Source organism: Choloepus didactylus, chromosome 9 (assembly GCF_015220235.1).
Source record: "Choloepus didactylus isolate mChoDid1 chromosome 9, mChoDid1.pri, whole genome shotgun sequence".
Lineage (NCBI taxonomy): Eukaryota > Metazoa > Chordata > Mammalia > Pilosa > Megalonychidae > Choloepus > Choloepus didactylus.
Genome location: NC_051315.1, coordinates 102,839,335 through 102,862,468, shown reverse-complemented (window position 1 = coordinate 102,862,468; position 23,134 = coordinate 102,839,335). Strand labels below are relative to the sequence as shown.

General features: G+C 40.5%; 1 protein-coding gene across 1 annotated transcript in view; it reads left to right on the top strand.

The window, feature by feature from the left end:
- Positions 1–2,669: 2,669 nt before the first annotated feature.
- ACADL (acyl-CoA dehydrogenase long chain) overlaps positions 2,670–23,134 on the top strand; it is a 68,661-nt gene continuing 48,196 nt past the window's right edge. The window contains exon 1 of the mRNA XM_037849451.1: positions 2,670–2,944. Coding sequence (XP_037705379.1) covers positions 2,868–2,944 — 77 coding nt within the window. The 5' untranslated portion in view covers positions 2,670–2,867. The remainder of the gene's footprint in view (positions 2,945–23,134) is intronic.

The window sequence follows — 23,134 nt, the reverse complement described above, 5'->3', positions numbered from 1 at the left end:
TGATTCAGAAAAAAAATATGTATATATGCCAAAAGGATCAAAATGTTAGCAATTGGGGGATAGAATAAAGGGTATATGAGAGTGTGTTTTGCAACCTTTCTGTAAGTTTGAAATAATTTCCAAATTAAAAGTTAAAAAATAACTTCGGTGAAATAGTGATAAACTGAGCCTAAAGTTCTCAAATAAATATTTGTTTTGGGAAAAAAATACAGAAAAGAAAAAGCACATAAAGGAAAAGAAGAAATAAAGGTGCCAGGTAACAACTTTATATGTCAAAGGAGGCATTCAAACTTTTATTCAGAGTTGTGGCAGATATCCAAATCAATTGTTTAGTGTTTTTACATTTGAAAAAAAGTTTGTATATCATTTTAAGTGTTGTGTAAAAAGCAGCAAATACATAAAAAACATAGAAAATCTATTCCTACGTTGTTATATAATTGAAAATTATGATGAAACCCATCTGAACATAAAGCATTCATTACTCCCTCTTAGATTAGTTGCCTTGGGTTTTTTACATTACTGTATTTCCTAAGGACTTTGGACTTTTCCCAAAGCTCTTGCTTTTGGCATCTACATGGGCATACCTGACCCTAATCACAGATTAGAAAGATAGCCATCCACATGATTTTATTTGAGAGATATCCCAAAGGCCTGCTTGCCTAAAAACTCTCCCTCCTGGTTCTATCTTAATCTGAAATATCACTATTAGAACCAATTCTTTGAATAAGGGAAAAAATAAACTATTTTTTCCACAATTGATTAGAAAAGGCCATTGTAAAAAGTCACCATGACCTAAAAGGCAGGGAAGACCTATGATTATGTGGGTGGAGAACAAAACCAGCTTACACTTATTGTTATGTGCCTAGCATTGCACTGAGCACTTTGCAGGGAGTATCTCACTAATTCCTTACAATCTTATAGGGATCCATAGCTCTCAATCTTTATTGTGGATAAGAATCACCTGTGAGACTTGTTAACTCTACAGAATCCTGCTGGTTCAAACAAATGCTGCTGCTGGTAGTGACTATCAGACCACACTGAAATACTTTTGATCATTATCCTCTGTGTTGGTTTGGATGCATTATGTCCCCCAAAACACCATGTTTTTTGATGCAGTCTTGTGCTGGCAGATGTATTAGTGTTGATTAGGTTGGAATCCTCTGATTTTTTCCATGGAGATGTGACTGAATCAGCTGTGGGCAAGACCTTTGATTGGATAATTTCCATGGAGAAATTACCCCACCATTCAGGGTGGGTCTTAATTGAATCACTGGAGTCCTATAAAAATGTTCACAGACAGAAGGAGGTGCTACAGCCAAGAGAGACATTTTGGAGATGGCCATTGAAAGCAGACTTTTGCTGACACTTTGCTCCGGAGAAGCTAAGAGAGGACAAAACACCCCAAGAACAACATTTTGAAGAACGCACAGGAACTGAGAGACAAGCTGGAACACTACCCAGGATCAGCAGACATCAGCCACATGCCTTCCCAGCTAACAGAAGTTTTCCAGACGCCATTGGTCTTCCTTCGGTGAAGGTATACTTGTGTTGATGCCTTCATTTGGACATTTTCATGGCCTTCAGACTGTAAATTTGTAACCAAATAAGCCCCCTTTATAAAAGCCAATCCATTTCCGGTGTTTTGCATAATAGCAGCATTAGCAAACCAGGACATCCTCATTTTTCAGAGACTCAGCAAGACCATGAAGGAAAAGGGTCTCTAATTGCCCCATACTGGCAGGTTAATTAATAAGCTAATTATCACTCTGAAAGTGCAAGAGTTTGGTTTCATGAAACTAGTAAATATCCTAGCAAGCAAAGTGGTATACATAATAGAGCCACAGATTTCAAATTGTAGAGGTAGCTTAACATGGTAGGCCAGGAAGTCCAAAATTCTAGCAAGCCTGGATGGAGCCCTGTTCTCTCTTGTCAACGAATAATATTCACATTCTTCTAATTGTTTCTTTTTCAACCTTTTCTTGCTTATGTTCTGCATTCCATCAGTTGTTTGTTCTTGATTTTCTAACACAAAAGTTTTCCTTTTCACCGCCTACATTTCAGATCCTTGGTGCCTCTGATTGGGACAAATAGAATAGCCTTAATGAATTGGTTAGCTCCTTAGAAATCCACTCTATAAACTCCAGTTCAAAACCTTGAGGGCTTTCCAATTACAAAAGTAACACACAGGCAGAAATCTCAATAGCTCAGACTTTATTAATTGAAAAACAGATTCCTCAACACTATTGATGACTTGAGAACAAAGGAAACGGCAAGACTTGAGTTCAACTCAAATAGTATTGGAGAACTGAAGTTTTTTATTTGCATACTGAATGTATTTTAATTTCTTTCGGGAAGTCGTGACTTCTGAGGGCAGCATAATTCTTTTAAAACCGTGTTTACATAGTTGGCAAAGTGAAGCAAATCAGTTTCCGATGTTAAAAAGTATAAACTGTATGCAAAATTTTGTGGGTATGTGTTTGGGGGTGCACTTTGCGGCTCTATGGCTTTCAACCGATTCTCAGAGGTTTAAGACACCATAAAAATTAACCACTACTTAGAAAAACACGGAAGAACCTGCGGGCAAAAGCGACAGCTTGACTGATAAGAGGGCCCTGTAGCAACGGTGAGCTACATTCGTCGCGCGGCTGCCTGGCTCCGAAAGTCGGGGAGGGAGCGAGAAGCGCATTTGTTAGGGGACGGCGAAACAACGAAACCGCGGAACCACGCACAGGGACTGCCCCGCTGACACGCTGCTCGCCCCGCGCCCCGCCCGCCGCCCACTTCTGCGCCGTCCCACTGCGCTCCCGGAGTCTCCGAGAGGCCGGTGGATCGCGTTCCCCTTCATTGCTGCCCTTCATCCACCCACCATGGCCGCGCGCCTCCTAGGCGGGTCCCTGCGTTTCTGGCGCGGCCGATGGGCGTCCCGCTTGCCGCCAGCCACGAGGTGAGTGCCCTTCCTGGCTCCGGCGGTCCTGGCTGCGGAGGGCGGCAGGGCCGGGGCGGTGATGCTCAGACTTCCTGGGGGCGTGGAACCGGGCGCGGGGCTTGAGCTCGGCCGGGAGGGGTGAGGCTGATCTTTGTCCTTCTGCTCCCCGAACCCGGGTCGGGCAGACACCAGAACGAGCCGCCTCTCCTACCGAGCGGAAAGCCGGAAGGGGGGGGGGGGGGGGCGTTTCACTAAATGCTCACTCCCCGGCCCCAGGCGCGTCTGGTTCTGCGGCCTGAGGGGGAAGGGGGCTTGGAGCCTGCGTTTTGAAGAGTTCCGTGAGGCAGGAGTGGGTGGTTGGCACTTGGGAACGGCTGGCAGTTCGGGCTGCGAGAGTTCCAGTTCCTGGAGCGCTGCAGAACTTTGGCTGAGGGTGTCGGCTGCCGCCGCTAGGTCTCGCCGCCGGATAATGAACTTCGGAGCCCGACCCTCTCCACTTCACAGGTCTGGAGAAAACACCCACCGCCATCTGTAGCGGCGTGGACCCGGTGAGGTGTCCAAGACAAATAACCCGTCGTCAGGAATGACCTGGTGATGACCCCATCTGACAAAGAGGTTAACTGTAGATTTATTAACGGATCTTTTAATTAATTAAATGCAGAGGAATTAATGGAGAGAGCTTTGAAGTGGCCCAGCAACTTATTAAGGTGATGTTTTAAGATCAAGAGTTTCAGATACCAGCAGACTCGTAAAATCCATTGGTTGAGTAAATGAACTGGAAGCACCGACGTGTCAGTATTTAATGAGGGTGACAGGGTATGTAATTAGCTAACTACAACCTGTGGTAAAATATTCTAAGATACTGCAGGAGCCTGAGAGGGGGGAGTCAGTGCTTCCTCTTCCTGGGGAGGTGACCTTGTTTTAGGATACACATACTTTTCTAAGCTTTTCCCAGGAACTTCCTTAAACAGTGATCATCAAACTTTTTTGACATCAGGACCCCTTTACTTTGTTAAACTTAGAGGATTCCAAAATCCTTTGTTTATGTGGGTCATATATATGGATATCAATAGGAATCTACAAAATGAGCATTTTAAAAATATTTAATTCTTTTGAAAGTAACGGTAATAACCCTTTACATGTTAACATAAATAACATTTTTATGAAAAATCGCTTTTACAAAAAAGAGCATGTGAGTGGAGTGACATTATTTTACATTGTTGCAAATCTTAATGCCAGCTTAATAGAAGACAGCTGGATTCTCATTTCTGCCTCTGCATTCAGTCTATTGCCGTGAGTTATTTTGGTTGAAGTATAAGAAGAAAATCTATCCTCACATGGAGAATATTGGAAAAGGGAGGACCTGAGACCCCCTGAAAGGGTCAGGAGCTATATTTTTATTATAACAGGCTTCTCAAACTTTAATGTACCTGTGAATCACTTGGGGATCTTGGTAAAATAGATTATGATTCAGTAGGTCTGGGGTCAGGCCTGAGAGTTTATTCATAACTAGCTCCCAGGTTTGCTGGTAGAGGCTGCTTCCCATTTTATAATGTACATAAGGTTTTTTTTGTTTTGTTTTGTTTTTTTGACCACGGCTTAGCCTGATATATTAGTTGCAGTTTATTGCCTTAGGGAAAAAATGGCCAATTTATTCAGTACAGATTTCTTGGTCTCTTTAGTGAGAAACGGATGTTCCAAAACACTTGTTGCCAAGCATTTTGGTTCTCTTCCCTCAGCATATTCTCTCTTGAATACTGTGGTGGTTTGGAGCGATGTACCTCAGAAAAACTTTCTTAAACTTAATCCATTCCTGTGGGTGTGAACCCATTATAAATGGGACCTTTTGAGGAGGTTATTTCAGCCAGGGTATGGTCCAACTGACTCAGGATGGGTCTTAATCCTATTACTGAAGGCCTTATAGGGAAGACCACAGAAAGGGAAAAAAGCCACAGGGAGCAGCCCGAAACTGGAAGTCAACAGAACCAAGAAGGCAGGAGAGGCCACCATGCGTATTTCCCTGTGACAGAAAAGCAGCCAGCCACAGAACACCACATTCTTCAGGGAGGAAGCATCGCCTTGTGATGCCTTGATTTTAGACTTCCCCAGCCTCAAAACCATGAACCAATAAATTCTTTTGGTTTAAGCCAACTCCCTGTATGTATTTGCTTTAGGAATGAGGAAACTGAAACAAACACCTGTGACTGATCTAAAAGACTTTATTCTGTCTCATGCCTCTTTTGCTTTCCTGTGTCTTAGTGTATTTTAGCCAGAAATATTCTAAAGGTTTCCTGAACACAATGTGAGATATAAAATTTTAAGATCGGAGAAACTAAGATGGCGGCTAGGTGAGACAGGGCAAAAAAACACCTCCGTCAAAAACACTAGATAAAAACCAGAAGGTGACCCAGAATACCAGTTACAGCAATGCACCAGCTGGACGAGGTCTGCTAGTATCAGAGGGGCTGTATACTTGGTGAAACCGGGAGTCTGCATTCTGAAATGAGTGAGTAAGCTGGCTGGAAGACCCGCAGCTGCGCGGCATTGTGGGGAAGCCAGGACTAGGTGTTTGGAGACTGACTGGCTCTTTTTAAAAAAAAAAAAGGGAAAAACCCAGGAGTGGCTGCAGTTGCAGGAATGGGAACCACACAGTAAAACACAGCAAGGGGGGGCTGGTCCGGCGTCTCGGTGTCTGGCCTGGAGGATAGTCCACTGCAGATATCCTCGGGTCCAGGGGAACGGAGGGGAGAGCCAGAAGCTGAAGGAAACCCCGCAGCTCGCAGCTGGCTCCCCAGAGGGCTGGATAAACTCCTGCCTGGGGCCGTGCCCACAGCCCAGAGCCCCGCCAGTTGTCCCGGAGCTGGGAAGGACGAACTGTGTGAGGAGGGGGGGCTTTGAGATGCCCTGTTCGGCCATCTTTGCATCAGGCTGAAAGTGCTGCTGCACGGCCTAGCGGCCCAGGGCTTCCCTTGAGGGATGGCTTGCACCTGTAACATAGCATGGCATTCCTTCGGCAGAGCTCCTGGAGGATCACGGCTGGGAGGGGGGACCTGCTCGGAGAACCCAGGGACACTACACCAAGTCCGGTGGTTTGTGGGACAGCGAGAGAGAGGGTCTGGGGCTGAAATGAAATGAGGGCTTAGACTCTTGCAGCGTCCTTGAATCTCCAGGAACCTGGGGGATTTGAATATTAAAGCGGCCCTTCCTCCCTGGCCACCCATACACATGCCCCACATTCAGGGCGGATGGCTCCAGCAACACACCCAAACTGAGTTCTCCAACTGAACCTCACAAGAATCATTTCCCCACACACCACGGGAACAAGGTTGAGAACTGACTTGAGGGGTATAGGTGACTCACAGACACCATCTGCTGGTTAGTTAGAGAAAGTGTGCGTCACCAAACTGTGTTTCTGAAAAATTAGATTGGTATCTTTTTTTTTACAACTTGAAAGAACCCTGTCAAGCAAAGCAAATGCCAAGAGGCCAAAAACAACAGAAAATCTTAATGCATATGATAAAATCAGATGATATGGAGAATCCAACTCCAAACACCCAAATCAAGATATCAGAACAGACTCAGTACTTGGCAGAATTAATCAAAGAACTACAATCGAAGAATGAAAACATGGCAAAGGATTTAAAGGACATCAAGAAGACCATGGCCCAGGATATAAGCAACATAAAGAAGACCCTCGAAGAGCATAAAGAAAACATTGCAAGAGTAAATAAAAAATAGAAGATCTTATGGAAATAAAAGAAACTGTTGGCCAAATTAAAAAGACTCTGGATATTCACAATACAAGATTACGGGAAGCTGAAAAACATCTCAGTGTCCTAGAAGCCCACAGAACAGAAAATGAAAGAACAAAAGAAAGAATGGAGAAAAAAATCGAAAAAATCGAAATGGATCTCAGGGATACGACAGATAAAATAAAACGTCCAAACTTAAGACTCATTGGTGTCCCAGAAGGGGAAGAGAAAGGTAAAGGTCTGGAAAGAGTATTCAAAGAAATTGTTGGGGAAAACTTCCCGAACCTTCTACACAATATAAATACACAAAGCATAAATGCCCAGCAAACTCCAAATAGAATAAATCCAAGTAAACCCACTCCGAGACATATTCTGATCAGACTCTCAAATACTGAAAAGAAGGAGCAAGTTCTGAAAGCAGCAAGAGAAAAGCAATTCACCACATACAAAGGAAACAACATAAGACTACGTAGTGACTACTCAGCGGCCATCATGGAGGCGAGAAGGCAGTGGCATGACATATTTAAAATTCTGAGAGAGAAAAATTTCCAACCAAGAATACTTTATCCGACAAAACTCTCCTTCAAATTTGAGGGAGAGCTTAAATTTTTCACAGACAAACAAATGCAGAGAGATTTTGCCAATAAATGACCTGCCCTACTTCAGATTCTAAAGGGAGCCCTACCAACAGAGAAACAACAGAAAGGAGAAAGAGATATAGAGAATTTTAACAGACATATATAGTACCTTACATCCCAAAGCACCAGGACACTCATTTTTCTCTAGGGATCACAGATCTTTCTCCAGAAGGGACCGTAAGCTGGGGCATAAAATAAGCCTCAATAAATTAAAAAAAAAAAATTTTGAATATACTCAAAGCACATTCTCCAACCACAATGGAATACAAATAGAAGTCAATAATTTTTGAACTGTAACTCCACTATTTACTTCCTACATGATATAAAATACACAAACTCTAATGACAAATCAGTGGTTTTGAACTCAATGTAAAATATGTAATTTTAGACAACTGTATAAAGGTGGGGGAATGGAGGAATATAGGAACATAGTTTATGCATCCTATTGAAGTGAAGGTGCTATCAAAGAAAAGATTGATATGGATTTAAGAGGTTAATTTTAAGCCCCACAGTAAACACAAAGAAATTATCGGAGAATATAACCATAGAGATGAAAAGTAGAGTATGGGTTAAGAGAAATGGGGGAACGGGCAATGGGGAGGTAAGAAATGAGTGTAGGGTTGCTGTTTGAGGTGAAGGGAAATTTCTAGTAATGGATGGTGGGAAAGAGCATTACAACATTGTAAAAGTGATTAATCCCACTAATGGAAGGCTAGGGAGGGGGTGGAATGGGAAGATTTAGGCTGTATATGTTTCCACAATTGAAAAAAAAAGACAGTCTAAATAGATGACAATTGAATGCCAAGGATGAGCCTGGATGGGATTGGAGGATGGAGGACAAGAGGCTCAAAGGGACACAGTTGAGACATAAGGAAAAGGAAATATAGAATGTAAGCTTTGTTTCATTGTTGAATCTCTTGTACTTCTTAGCTGCGCTTAATGGGATTGCATAAACGAATGTTCTTATTCATGGGAAGTATATATGTGAATTACAGTGTTTGTTCAAGGGTGTGTGCAGCTAGCTCTCATATGTTCAGAAGACAGAGCAATAGATGATGGATGATAGGGAGGGAAAGAAATAGTGATGTGACAGCATGTTAAAGTTGGTGGATTGGGCTGTCGGGGGAGGGGGTCAGGGTATGATGGCATTCTGTGTATGGGGTTAGTATTGTTTTTGCAACTGTTCCTATAACTTTGAACTTATTTCAGAATAAAGATAAATAAATAAATAAATAAATAAAATTTTAAGATCCAAGCAGACTTGGATGTAAATTATGGCTCTATTATTTACTAATTATATCGATTAGTGATTCAGCATCTCAGAGCCCGTTTTCAGTCTCAGGACATTAGGAAAAAGCCAAAAGACAGAAAAGTTATACAGATGCATGTGCACTGTGCTGGTTTGGACGTATTACGTTCCCCAAAACGCCATTATCTTTGATGCAGTTTTGTGTGGGCAGGAAACATATTGGTGTTGATTGGGTTGCAGACTTTTGACTGGATGTTTCTGTGGAGATGTGATCACTCAAACTGTGGGCGAGATCTTTCATTGGATAATTTCCATGGAGGTGTGGCCCTGCCCATTCAGCATGGGCCTTGATTAGTTGACTGGAGCACTGTATAAGCTCAGACAAAAGGAGTGAGCTTGCCCCAGCCAAGAGAGACACTTTGAAGAACGCAGAAGAGCTGAGAGAGGAACTGCAGATGAGAAACAGTTTGAAGACGGCCGTTGGAAGCAGGTTTTGCTATGGAGAAGCTAAGCAGGGACAAACACCCCAAGAACAACTGAGGGTGACATTCTGAAGAGCAGCTGCAGCCTAGAGAGGAATGTCCTGGGAGAAAGCTATTTTGAAGCCAGAACTCCGGAGCAGATGCTGGCCATGTGCCTTCCCAGCTAACAGAGGTTTTCCAGACGCAATTGGCCATCTTCCAGTGAAGGTGCCCGATTGTCGATGTGTTGCCATGGACACTTTGTGGCCTTGGGACTGTGACTGTGTGACCAAATGAACACCCTTTTATAAAAGCCAATCTAGTTCTGGTATTTTGCTTAGCGGCAACATTAACAAACCGGAACATGCACGTTATAACTTTATTTCTACACTAGATATTGGACTCAGTCATTTCAGTGACAAGAGGAAAGTACATTTTAGTCTTTTGGTATAACATTACAGTGGTCTACAGTGGTCTACAGTGGTCTACATGCCCTGGTCTCCTATTTCCTCCAACCTTATCTTACCACCCTTGTCCTCACTGAATCCACTCCTATCACATGTGGCCTCTGTGCTGCTTCTAGAACTCATCAGGCACATCCAGCCTTAGAGCCTTTCCTTTAGTTGTTCTCTTGTCCTAGAATTCTTTTCCTCCAGAAATCTGTTTGGCTAACTTGCTTATTTACTATGTGTTTTATTTATTATTATGTTGTCTCCTCTTGTTAGAATGTAACCGTGAAGACAAGGCTCTTAGAGTTGCTCACTGATGTATCCCAAGTTACTAGAACAGTTCCTGGCACATAGTAGGTAATTCAGTAAATATTGGTTGACCAAATGAATTAAAAACCATTAAAAATGATGATTTGAATAACAGGGTAGCAACCAGAAAAATATTTAGGAAGACAAAAAGCAGACCAAGTATAAAAATTGTAACATTAAATATTTAAATATTAAAATTTCACAGGAAAAGTTTAATACTTAAAAGGCAAAGCTTTCAGATTGTATTAACAAATGAGACTCAGTTGTAGAACCGAAGATGGTGACTAGGTGAGACAGGGCAAAAAAACACCTCCGTGAAAAATACTAGATAAAAACCAGAAAGTAACCCAGAACACCAGTTCCAGAGTAGCACCAGCCAGACAAGGTCTGCTAAATCTACAGGGAACGTGCATTTGGTGAAGCCAGGTGTCTGCATTCTGAAATGAGTGAGTGAGTCAGCTGAAAGTCCCTCAGCCATGCTGCGGTTGGCATTTGAAGATGGACTAGTTCTTTAAAAAAAAAAAAGCCCGGGAGCAGCTGCAGATACGACGGGGAGAGCCCCGCGGTGAAGCACAGTGGGAGCGGGCTGGGCTAAAGCCTCATTGTCTGGCATGGAGGATACCCCTTCCCACTCCCACTGCTGACTGTCTCAGGCCCAGGGGAGCAAAGGGGAGCCAAAGGGAGAAAGGACCACACAACTTGCAGCCATCACCCCAGTGGGTGGGGGACGCTCCTACCAGGGGCCAGGCCCGCAGCACAGAGTCATGCCAGGAAGCCCAGTGTGACAGAGAGTCTTTTCCACAGCACCGTGCACACGCCACAGTGTCGGCCGTGGACAGTGGCCTTTAATACACCCACGGCTGATTGTCCCGGAGCTGGGAGAGCGGTGCTGTGTGGAAAGGGGGAAGTTAACACGCCCCATTCAACCATCTTTGAAGCGGGCTGGGAACACCCCTGCACGGCCCGGCATCCCAGGGTTTCCCTGGAGGCCGGCGCACACTTGTGACATGGTGCAGCCCTCCCTCAGCAGAGGTCCTGGAAGAGCACAGCTGGGAAGGGGGAACCACTGGGAAATCCCAGGAACCTACACCAATACCAAGGACTTGTGGGTCAGTGGCAGAGAACAGCCTTAAATCTCCAGGAACACTGGGAGGTTTGATTATTAAAGCTGCCCTGCCTGCCTAACCGCTCAGACACACACCCCCCATTCAGGGTGGACAGCACCGACAACACACCCAAATTAAGTGCACCAGTTGGACCCCACAAGAGTCAGATCCTCACACACCACAAAGACACAGTTGGGGAGAACTGACTTGAGGGGAATAGGTGACTCATGGATGCCATCTGCTGGTTAGATAGAGAAAGTGTATGCCACCAAGCTGCAGTTCTGACATATTAGAAATCAAGTAAAGCAAATGCCAAAAGGCCAAAAACAACAGAAAAATCTTAAAGCATATTATGAAACCAGACAATATGGAGAACCCAAACCCAAACCCAAACACCCGAATCAAAAGATCAGAAGACACACAGTACTTGGCACAATTAATCAAAGAACTACAGACAGGCAACGAGAGCATGGCATAGGATATAAAGGATCAGAAGACACATAGTACTTGGCGCAATTAATCAAAGAACTACTAGTAGACAGGCAACGAGAGCATGGCACGGGATATAAAGGACATGAAGAAGAGCATGCCACAGGATATAAAAGACATAAAGAAGACCCTAGAAGAGCATAAGGAAGAAATTGTAAGAGTAAATAAAAAAATAGAAGACCTTATGGAAATTAAAGAAACTGTAGGCCAAATTAAAAAGACTCTGGATACTCATAATACAAGATTAGAGGAAGTTGAACAACAACTCAGCCTCCTCGAGGACCACAGAACAGAAAATGAAAGAACAAAAGAAAGAATGGGGAAAAAATCAAAATGGATCTCAGGGATATGATAGATAAAATAAAACGTCCAAATTTAAGACTCATTGGTGTCCCAGAAGGGGAAGAGAAGGGTAAAGGTCTAGAAAGAGTATTCAAAGAAATTGTTGGGGAAAACTTCCCAAACCTTCTACACAATATAAATACACAAAGCATAAATGCCCAGTGAACTCCAAATAGAATAAATCTAAATAAACCCACTCCAAGACATATTCTGATCAGACTGTTAAATACTGAAGAGAAGGAGCAAGTTCTGAAAGCAGCAAGAGAAAACCAATTCACCACATACAAAGGAAACAACATAAGACTAAGTAGTGACTACTCAGTGGCCACCATGGAGGCGAGAAGGCAGTGGCATGACATATTTAAAATTCTGAGAGAGAAAAATTTCCAACCAAGAATACTTTATCCAGAAAAACTCTCCTTCAAATTTGAGGGAGAGCTTAAATTTTTCACAGACAAACAAATGCTGAGAGATTTTGCCAATAAAAGACCTGCCCTGCTTCAGATGCTAACTGGAGCCCTACCAACAGAGAAACAAAGAAAGGAGAGAGAGATATAGAGAATTTTAACAGACATATATAGAACATTACATCCAAGGTCACTGGGACACACATTCGTCTCTAGTGATCACGGATCTTTCTCCAGAATGGACCTTATGCTGGGACATAAAAACAAGCCTCAATAAATTAAAAAAAAAATGAATTTATTACAAGCACATTCTCCAACCACAATGGAATACAAATAGAAGTCAATAACCATCAGAGACTTTGAGAATTCACAAACACCTGGAGGATAAAAATGAGGGGGAGATAAAAACATTCCCTGATAATCAAAAGCTGAGGGACTTCATCACCAGTAATCAGTCCTATAAGAAATGCTAAAGGGAGTTGAGCAGGCTGAAAGGTAGGGACACTAAACAATTGACTGAAACTACATGAAGAAATAAAGATTTCCAGTAAAGATCACATGGTAAATATAAACACCAATACTACTGTATTTTTGATTTGTAACTCCACTATTTACTTCCTACAGGATATTAAATACATAAACTGTAATGAGAAATCAGTGGTTTTGGACTCAATGTAAAATATGTAATTTTTGACAAGAGCTACATAAGGGTGGGGGAATGATGGAGTATAGGAACATAGTTTATGTGTCATATGGAAGTTAAGTTGGTATCAAAGAAAATCAAGATTGTTATAGATTTAAGATGTTAAATTTAAGCCCCACAGTAAACACAAAGAAATTATCAGAGAATATGACCAGAGAGATGAAAAGTAGAGTATGGGTTCCGAGAAGTGGGGGAAGGGGCAGTGGGGAGTTAAGAAATGAGAGTAGGGTTTCTATTTGGGGTGAAGGGAAACTTCTAGAAATGGATGGTGGGAAGGTGATAGCATTGCAACATTCTAAATATGATTAATCCCACTAATGGAATGCTAGGGAGGGGTTGGAATGGGAAGATTTAGGCTATATATGTGTTTCCACAATTGAAAAAAAAAAAGTCTAAATAGATGACAATTAAATGCCAAGGATGATCCTGGATGGGATCTGAGGATGGAGGAGAGGAGGCTCAAAGGGACACAGATGGGACACACACACACAAAAAAAAAGGAAATATAGAATGTAAGTTTTCTATCAATGTTGAATTTCTTGAACTTCTTAGCTGCGCTTAATGAGATTGCATAAAAAAATGTTCTTGTCCATGGGAAAGGTATATGTGAATTATATTGTTTGTTCAAAGATATGTGCAGCTTGCTCTCATATGTTCAGAGGACAGAGCAATAGATGATGGATGATAGATAGGGAGAGAGGGAGGGAAAGAAAGAAATGGTCGTGTGACAGAATGTTAAAGGTGGTAGATCGGGGTATCGGGAGAGGGAGTTTGGGGTATGATGGAGTTCTGTGTATGGGGTTTGTACTGTTTTTGCAACTCTTCCTGTAAGGTTGAATTTATTTCAAAATAAAATTTATTAAATTTAAAAAAAAATGAGACTCAGTTTAAAGTTGTATATAAAGGATAAATTTAGGACTTCTGGGAAGATGGAGTAGGTGAGGTGGAATGGGCTTCTCCTTCTCCGTAAAAGGAACTAGAAAGGGACCTGTTCCAGTTTGCTAAGCTGCTGTTATACAAAATACCAGAAATGGATTGGCTTTTATAAAGGGGATTTATTTGGTTACAAATTTACAGTCTGAAGGACATGAAAATGTCCAAATGAAGGCATCAACACAAGTCTACCTTCACCAAAGGAAGGCCAGTGATGTGTAGAAAACCTCTGCTAGTTGGAAAGGCATGTGGCTGGCATCTGCTGATCCCAGGTTGTGTTCCAGCACCTCTCTCAGCACCCGTGCGTTCTTCAAAATGTTGCTCTTGGGGCATTGTGATGGTTAGGTTCATGTGTGGACTGGGCCAGGTGATAGTACCCAGCTGTCTAGTCAAGCAAACACTGACCTAACAATTGCTGTGAGGACATTTGAGGCTGGTTAATAAACCAAACAGGCTGGTTTATTAAATCATCAGTCAATTGACTGCAGCTGTGACTGATGACTCACCAAAGGCCGTGCCTTCCACAATGAGAGAATGCAACTGGCTGCATTTAATCCAATTAATCAGTTGAAGACTTATAAGCAAGACAGATAGAGGACCTTCACTTCTTCTTCAGCTGCCCAGTGAAGCATTTCCTGAGGAGTTTGTCGAAGTTGCGAGTTTGTTTCCTGAGGAGTTCATCGAACACGTTCGTTGAAGATCCCAGTTCATTGCCTGAGGAGTTCATCGAAGTTGCCGGTTCATTTCCTGAGGAGTTCATTGGACATCTTCCTTGGAGTTGACAGTTTGTTGACTGCTGTACATAATTTGGACTTGTGCATACCCACAGTTGCGTGAGTTGCTTTTACAATTTGATAGTCAGAGACACCTCTCATTGATTCTGTTTCCCTAGAGAACCCTAACTAATACAGGCATTTTGTCCTTTCTTAGCTTCTCTGGAGCAAAGTCTATGCTAGCATCTATAAACCATTAGCAAATGTCTGCTTTCAATGGCCATCTCCAAAATGTCTCTCTCAGCTGTTCTCCAAAATGTCACTCTCAGCGGGCCTAAGGTCCTTCTGTTTGTGAGCTGTTTTATAGGATTCAGTGATTAAATCAAGACCAACCCGGAAAGGGCGGGGTCCGTATCTCCATGGAAATAATTTAATTAAACATTTCACCCACAGTTGATTGAGTCACAGCTCCATGGAAACACTCAAAAGATTCCAACCTAATCAACACTAATACATCTGCCCCCACAATATTGCATTAAATAACTTGGCATTTGGGGGGACATAATACATCAAAACTGACACAGGGCCAGAAGATACCAGGGAGCATGGTTCTGGGGTGTGGCCAGCCATAGAGGGTCCCCCACAGTATGTGTAGGGGACACCACAATAAAATGGAGGAGAGGTTGCAGCTGGAGGGATGCGGTGAGTTTGTTCCCCATCAGGACCAACCCTCCCACCACCACCCAGACTGGCAGCAGCAAAACTGCCAGCGGTCAATGGAGTGAGCACAGCGGCTCTCTGCTCATCTACCTTGATAGTTTGCTGGGGAGTGATCCTCCACAGCCATATAGCAGGGAGCTCCCATGAGGGAACCCATTGGGCAGCATTTGCTCCCCCCATGGAAGTCTGGGGGTTGGGCATGCAACAGCAAGATGCGGGGAAGGGAGAGGTGCCATACCAGCAATCAGGAGCCACTCCCACACTCCAGAGACTCATGGGTGTAAGGCAGGCCGAGAACCCAGCAGGCAGGGCCCACGTTCCATCTGTGGGGTGTCCTTGATCACACTCCTGCCTACCTGCTCAGAGCCTACATTGCAGCTCCAGGACAGGCATTCCCCAGTGCACAAGGAGATCTGGTGCACTGATTGGTTCCCCACCCAATTTGGACTCCACCCACCACACAGAAGTTGGGGGAAGACCTATGCCTGCTGGGTACGTAAGGGAAACTGCACTCCAGCAAGTGGTACCTCAAGATCACCATCTGCTGGTAGGTAAGGGAAACTGCACTCCAGAAAGCTGTGCCTCAGGAGTGCCAGCTGCTGATAGACTTGGGAAACTGCAGTCCAGCAAACCAAATTATATGCAAGTGCTCAACTAATCCTGCATTTCCCAAATAACCCTATCAAGACAAGCAAATGCCCCAAAGCCAACAAACAATTACAAAGCACTTGAAGGATCTAGAAGATATGGACAAGCCAAACAAAGAAATTAAAAAGCTGCAAGAGACACAAAATTTGGAGCAATTACTTAAAGAAGTACAAACAAATCTCCAAAACAACTACATTGAGATGGCTAAAGACATAAAGGAAATCAAGACTCTACAAGAGTATAAAGAAGAATTTGAAACAGTAATTAAAAATTAGCAGACCTTATGGAAATAAAAGATACTATGGCTCAAATTAAAAATGTGCTAGGGATACACAATAGCAGATTTGAAGAGGTAGAAGAAAGGATAAGTTAACTTGAGGACAAATAATTGAAAGCTGGGGTAGCTGTACTAATATCAGACAAAACAGACTTTAAATGCAAAGATGTCATAAGAGATAAGAAGGACACTGTATATTAATAAAAGGGATAATTCACCAAGAAGACAAAAGAACAAATGAAAAAAAATGAAAAATTTGAAAATGGGTCTCAGAGAAATGATGAACCACATGAAGTGAACAAATATAGAATCGTTGGTGTCCCAAGAGGAGAAAAGAGGGGTAAAGGGCTAGGAAGAGTGTTTCTAGACATAGTTGAGGAAACTTCCCAAACCTTCTAAATGACATAAATATGCAAATCAAACATGCCCAATGAACTCCAAATAGAATAAATCCAAATAAACCTACTCTGAGACATATACTGATGAGTTTGTCAAATGCTGAAGAAAAACTTCTGAAAGCAGCAAGAGAGAAGCAGTTCATCACATACAAGGGAAACAACATAAAACTAAATACTGACTACTCAGTGGAGACCATGAAGTTGAGAAGGCAATGGTATCACATATTTCAGATTCTGAAAGAAAAAAAAATTGCCAACCAAGAGTCCTTTATCCAGCAAAACTCTTCTTCAAAATTGAGGGAGAATTTAAAATTTTCACAGATAAACAAATGCTGAGAGAATTTGTTAACAAGAGACCTGCCCTGCAAGAAATACTAAAACTCTACCAGCTGAAACATAGGAAAAGAGAGAAGTCTTGAGAAGAGCACAGAACTGAAGAGTTATTAACAAGGATAACTTAGAGGAAAAAAAGAGAGAGTGGGAAAAGATAGATATAACAACTAAAAACTAAAGGATAAGATGGCTGGTTTAAGAACTCCCTTCACAGTAATAACTTTGAATGTGAATGGATTAAACTCTCCAATTTAAAGATACAGATTGGTAGAATGGATTAAAAAATATGACCCACTGATATGCTGTTTAGAAGAATCTCATTTTAGACCCTGCAACACAAAGAGACTGAAAGTGAAAGGATGGAAAAAAAATATTCTACTCAAACTGCAATCAAAAGAAAGCTGGGGTAGCTGTACTAATATCAGACAAAACAGACTTTAAATGCAAAGATGTCATAAGAGATAAGAAGGACACTGTATATTAATAAAAGGGATAATTCACCAAGAAGAAATAACAATTATAAATGTTTATGTGCCCAATCAAGGAGCTCCAAAATACATGAGACAAACATTGGCTAAACTTAAGGGAGCAATAAACACATCTACAGTAATAATGGGAGACTTCAATACACCACTCTCTTCTATAGATAAATCAACTAGACAGAGGACCAGTAAGGAAACTGAGAGCTTACAGAATATGATAAATGAATTAGACTTGACAGATATATATAGGTCATTACATCCCATAGTACCAGGGTATGCATTCTTCTCTAGTGCCCATGGAACATTTTCCAGGATAGATCATATGTTGGGGCACAAAACAAATCTTAATAAATTTAAAAAGATTGAGATTATTCAAAGCACATTCTCTGACCACAGTGGAATGCAATTAGAAACCAACAACTACCAGAGAACAAGATCTTTCACAAGTATATGAAGGTTAAACAACACACTCCTAAATAACCAGTGGGTCAAAGAAGAAATTGCAAGAGAAATTGGTAAATATCTAGAAATGAATGAAAATGAGAACAATACATATCAAAACCTGTGGGATGCAATGAAGGCAATGCTGAGAGGGAAATTTATATCTCTAAATGCATATATCAAAAACCAAGAAAGAGCTAAAACTAAAGACCTAACTCAACAACGGAAGAGGCTAGAGAATGATCAGCAAACTAATGCTATAGCAAGCAGATGAAAAGAAATAAAGATTAAAGCAAAAATAAATAAGCTGGAGGAAAAAAAACAATAGAAATATCAATAAAACCAAAAGCTTGTTCTTTGAGAAGATCAATAAGATTGACAGACCCTTAGCTAGACTGACAAAGTCTAAGAGAGAGAAGACCCAAATAAACAAAATCAGAAATGACAAGGGGATAATTACTACACATCCCAAAGAAATAAAAAGAAGTCTTAAGAGGATACTATGAACAACAAGCTAGACAATTTACAGGAGATGGACAATTTCCTGGAAACACATGAACAACCTAAACTGACAGAAGAAGAAATAGAAGACCTCAACAAACCAATCACAAGCAAAGATATCCAATCAGTCATCAAAAATCTACCTAAAAATAAAATCCCAGGGCCAGATGGCTTCAAAGGGGAATTTTACCAAACTTTCCAAAAAGAATTGATACCATTCCTGCTCAAACTCTTTCAAAAAATTGAAGAAAAAGGAACACTAACTCACTCTGAGTTAGTATCGCTGTGATACAAAAAACAGATAAAGACACTATAGAAAAGGAAAACTATATGCTAATCTCACTAATGAATTTAGATGCAAAAATCCTAAACAAAATACTTGCAAATAGAATCCAAAGGCACATTAAAAGAATTATACACCACAACCAAGTGAGGTTCATTCTTGGCATGCAAGGGTTGTTCAAAATAAGAAAATCAATTAATATAATTCAACACATGAAGAAATCAAAAGGGAAAAATCAGCTGTTCATCTAGATAGATGCTGAAAAAGCATTTGACAAAATTCGACATCCCTTTTTGATAAAAACACTTCAAAAAGTAGGAATTGAGGAACCTTCCTCAGTATTATAAAGGGCATGTATGAAAAATCCGCAGCCAGCATAATACCCAATGGTGAGAGGCTGAAAGTCTTCCCCCTTAAATCGGGAGTGAGACAAGGATGCCCATTGTCACCTCTGTTATTCAACATTGTGCTAGAAGTTCTAGCCTGAGCAATTTCCCAAGACAAAGATATTAAAGGTATAGAAATTAGGAAGGAAGAAGTAAAACTATCATTATTTGCAAATGATATGATCTTTGAAAAATCCTGAGAATTTGACCACAAAGCTACTTGAGCTAATAAACAAATTCAGCAGAGTGGCAGGATATAAAGTTAATGCACATAAGTTGGTAATGTTCCTATACACCAGTAATGACCTAACTGAAGAGGCAATCAAAGAAAAAAAAATTCCATTCACAATAGCAACTAAAAAAAGTAGAAAAAAAAATGAAGTACCCAGGAATAAACTTAACCAAGGATATAAAAAACCTCTACAAAGAAAACTACAAAATTTTACAAAAGAAATTTTAAAAAGGACCTAAATAGTTGGGAAAATATTCCATGCTCATGGATAGGAAGACTAAACATTGTTAAGATGTCAGTTCTACCCAAACTAATCTACAGATTCAATGCAATCCCAAACAAATTTCCAACAAGCTACTTTGCAGACTTGCAAAAGATAGTTATCAAATTTATTTGGAAGAGAAAGGGTCTCAAATTGCCAAAAACATCCTTAAAATGAAGACCAAAGTGGAAGACTTACATTTCCAGACTTTGAAGCCTACTATAAAGCTACAGTGGTCCAAACAGCATGCTGTTGGCACAAAGATAGATATATTGATCAATGGAATTGAATTGAGAACTTGGAAATAGACCCCCCAGATATACGGTTGACTGATTTTTTATAAGGCCCCCAAATCCACTGAACTGGGACAGAAAAATCCCTTCAACAAATGGGGCTGGGAGAACTGGATAGGTGTAGCAAAAAGACTGGAAGAGGACCCCTACCTCACACCCTATACAATATACCTCACACCCTATACAAAAAACATACAAAAATTAACTTAAAGAGGACCAATGACCTCAATATAAGGGACAGTACCATAAAACTCCTAGAAGATAATGTAGGGGGAACATCTTCAAGAACTTGTATTACGAGGTCACTTCTGAGATCTTACACCCGAAGCACAAGCAACAAAAGAAAAAATAGATAAATGGGAACTCCTCAAAATCAAAAGCTTCTGAATCTCAGATGAATTTGTCAACAAGGTGAAGAGGCAGCCAAGGCAATGGGAGAAAATATTTGTAAACCATGTATCTGGTAAAAGACTATCTTGCATATATAAAGAAATCCTACAACTCAACAATAATAGTACAGATAGCCCAATTATAAAATGGGCAAAAGATATGAAAAGACATTTCTACAAAGAGGAAATGCAAATAGTTAAAAAAAACACATGAAAAAAATGTTCATCTTCACTAGCTATTAGGGAGATACAAATCAGGATCACAATGAGATATCATCTGACACCAATAAAAGTGACTGCCATTAAATGAACAGGAAACTACAAATGCTGGAAAAGATGCATAGAAATTGGAAATCTTATTCATTGCTGGTGGCACTTTACAAAGGTACAACCACTCTGGAAGACAGTTTGATGGTTTCTCAGAAAATGAGATATTGAATGACCTTATGATCCAGCAATTCCATTTCTCGGTATATACCCAGAAGATTTGAAAGCGGTGACACAAACAGACATGTGTACACTGATGTTCATAGCAGCATTCTTCATAATTGCCAACAGGTGGAAACAATCCAAGGGTCCATCAACAGACAAGTGGATAAACAAAATGTGATATATGCATATGATGAAATACTATGTAAGAAGCAACAACATCCTGAAACATATGGCAACATGGATGAAACTTGAAGATATAATTCTGAGTGAAATAAGTCAGACACAAAAGGAGAGATAGCGTGTTACCGCTTCTATGAACTATCAGAACAATGTGAAATCAATGTCTTATAATGTAGAATATTGGGGACCTAGTGATAGACAGTAACTGGGGAGGGGGAATGATAATCTAATATATTCAGATATGTTAACGATGGTGAATTCAAAGGTATGGTAATGGATGGGGTGATGATGGTTTATTAATGGGATTATAAGTATCAAAGCTGTATTGAAGGTGAATAGAATTGAAAGGGGTTGTTTAAAGGCATGTTCCCACAGATCAGTACCACAAATATAGATAGGTGCTTGCATGATATACGTCTAAGCTGTGACACTAGTGCAGAGAGTTGACAACAGAAGGGTGTACCAGAAAAACCTACATATTGCACACTAGGGACTATAATTAATAGGAACACCATACTAGTATTACACAAATACTAGGGACAAATAATTGAGGGCTGACAGGAGCTACGAGATGCTTTGGTCATGAGAATTGTTTAAAATGGCGAGTGATAAGGATTGTACAACTAAGTGACAGTAATGTGAGATATGGATGGATTATCGTGGGCATAACATATGCTATGTAAACTTAGGAACCCCCTGTTTATAAGTCAAAACCTTGATATTGAGTCTTGCTCGGGTGAAACTTATGGTTGTAAAGGGGAAGTTAAACCCACCTATAATTATGCCTAGGAGTCACCTCCAGAGAACCTCTTTTGTTGTTCAAATGTGGACTTTCTCTCTTTAAGCCTAACTCTGCAAATAAATTCATCACCCTCCCCCCGATGTGGGACAGGACCCCCAAGATGAATGAGCCTTCCTGGTGTTGTGGGGCATGGATTCTGGGAATGAGCCTGACCCTGGCATCAAAAAGGGGAAAAGAAAGGGAAAAAAAAAAAAAGTTTTAGTGGCTAAGAGAGTTCATATAGAGTCAAGAGGCTGTCCTGAAGGTTACTTCTATGCAAGCTTCACCTAGATATGCCAAATGACCACAATGTGATAAACCCAAGTCTACAGTAGTCCCAAAAACCTTAAAGAAAACCCAGATCCCTATCTGGGACTATATAAAAGTTTCACTCACAAAGTTTATTCTTCAGAGATTTAAATCCTTTAGAGTGCTCCTATGCTAGTTAAGTCCCCAAACCTAGAGACAATAGCCTCTTCAAGAACATCAACTAGATGTGTCCTGTTTGCTCATAAAATTGACACCCCTTTTCAACATGAACAGGTTAGGGTGGTTATTGCCTAGACATCCCTGAATCAGATCACGAAAGTGATTAAACTAGAGGAAGGGGTGGCAACAGACAAGATGGAATTTAACAAAGGATTGTGAATACTGAATCTTTATATAATTTCCTTTTTCTTAGTTGCTATGGTACTAAAATACCTAGGAGGAAAGAATTGAAATGGTAGAACTGTAACCCATAGCATGCTTTGAAATTTGTTCTATAGCTACTTGTTAAATTGTAATTTGAAAGCTATACCTTTTTGTATATATGTTATATTTCACAATAAGGAAAAACTGAAGCTATGGTATTATAACTCCACTTTGGAAATTCCCTACATATCTACTTGTTAAATCATATTTGGAAAGATATTACCTTTTTATATATTTATATTTCATAATAAGGAAATAACTGAAACTGTGGAATTGTAACCTATAATATTTTTTGAAATTTGCTCTCTAACTACTTGTTAAATTGCACTTGGAAAGTTATCACTTCTATGTATATATGTTATATTCGACAATAAAAAATATGACAAAATTAATTGCAGAAGGTAATGTAATTAAAAAGACCCTTAATGTACAGTTTCTGTTTAGGGTGATGAAAGAGTTTTGGTAATGGATAGCAGTGATGGTTACAAAACATTGTGAATGTAAGTAAAGCCACTGAGTTGTACATTTAAAAATGGTTAAAATGGCCAATTTTATGTTCTTTGTTTTTTAACACAATAGAATTTTTAAAACAGAAAAAAAAAACAGATAAAAGATAAACTTAAAGCAAAATGACACAAAATACAAGTTAAAGATACATAATTCAAACTAGAAAGAAAAATAATCCATTTTTGAAAAAAAAAAAAGATTGAAACAACCTAAATGCCCAAAAACCAAGAATGATTAAGTAATAGTAGTATTACTTGATTCACTTAATCTTTAAAATGATAATTAGGAAAGTCTTAGAAGCATGTTGTGGTATTTAGTTAAAAGCTATGAATAAAAACACCTTGAATAACCCAGTAGATTTTATTCTTGATGATGATTGTATAACGATATAACTTTTCTTGTGTGAGCATGCGACAGTG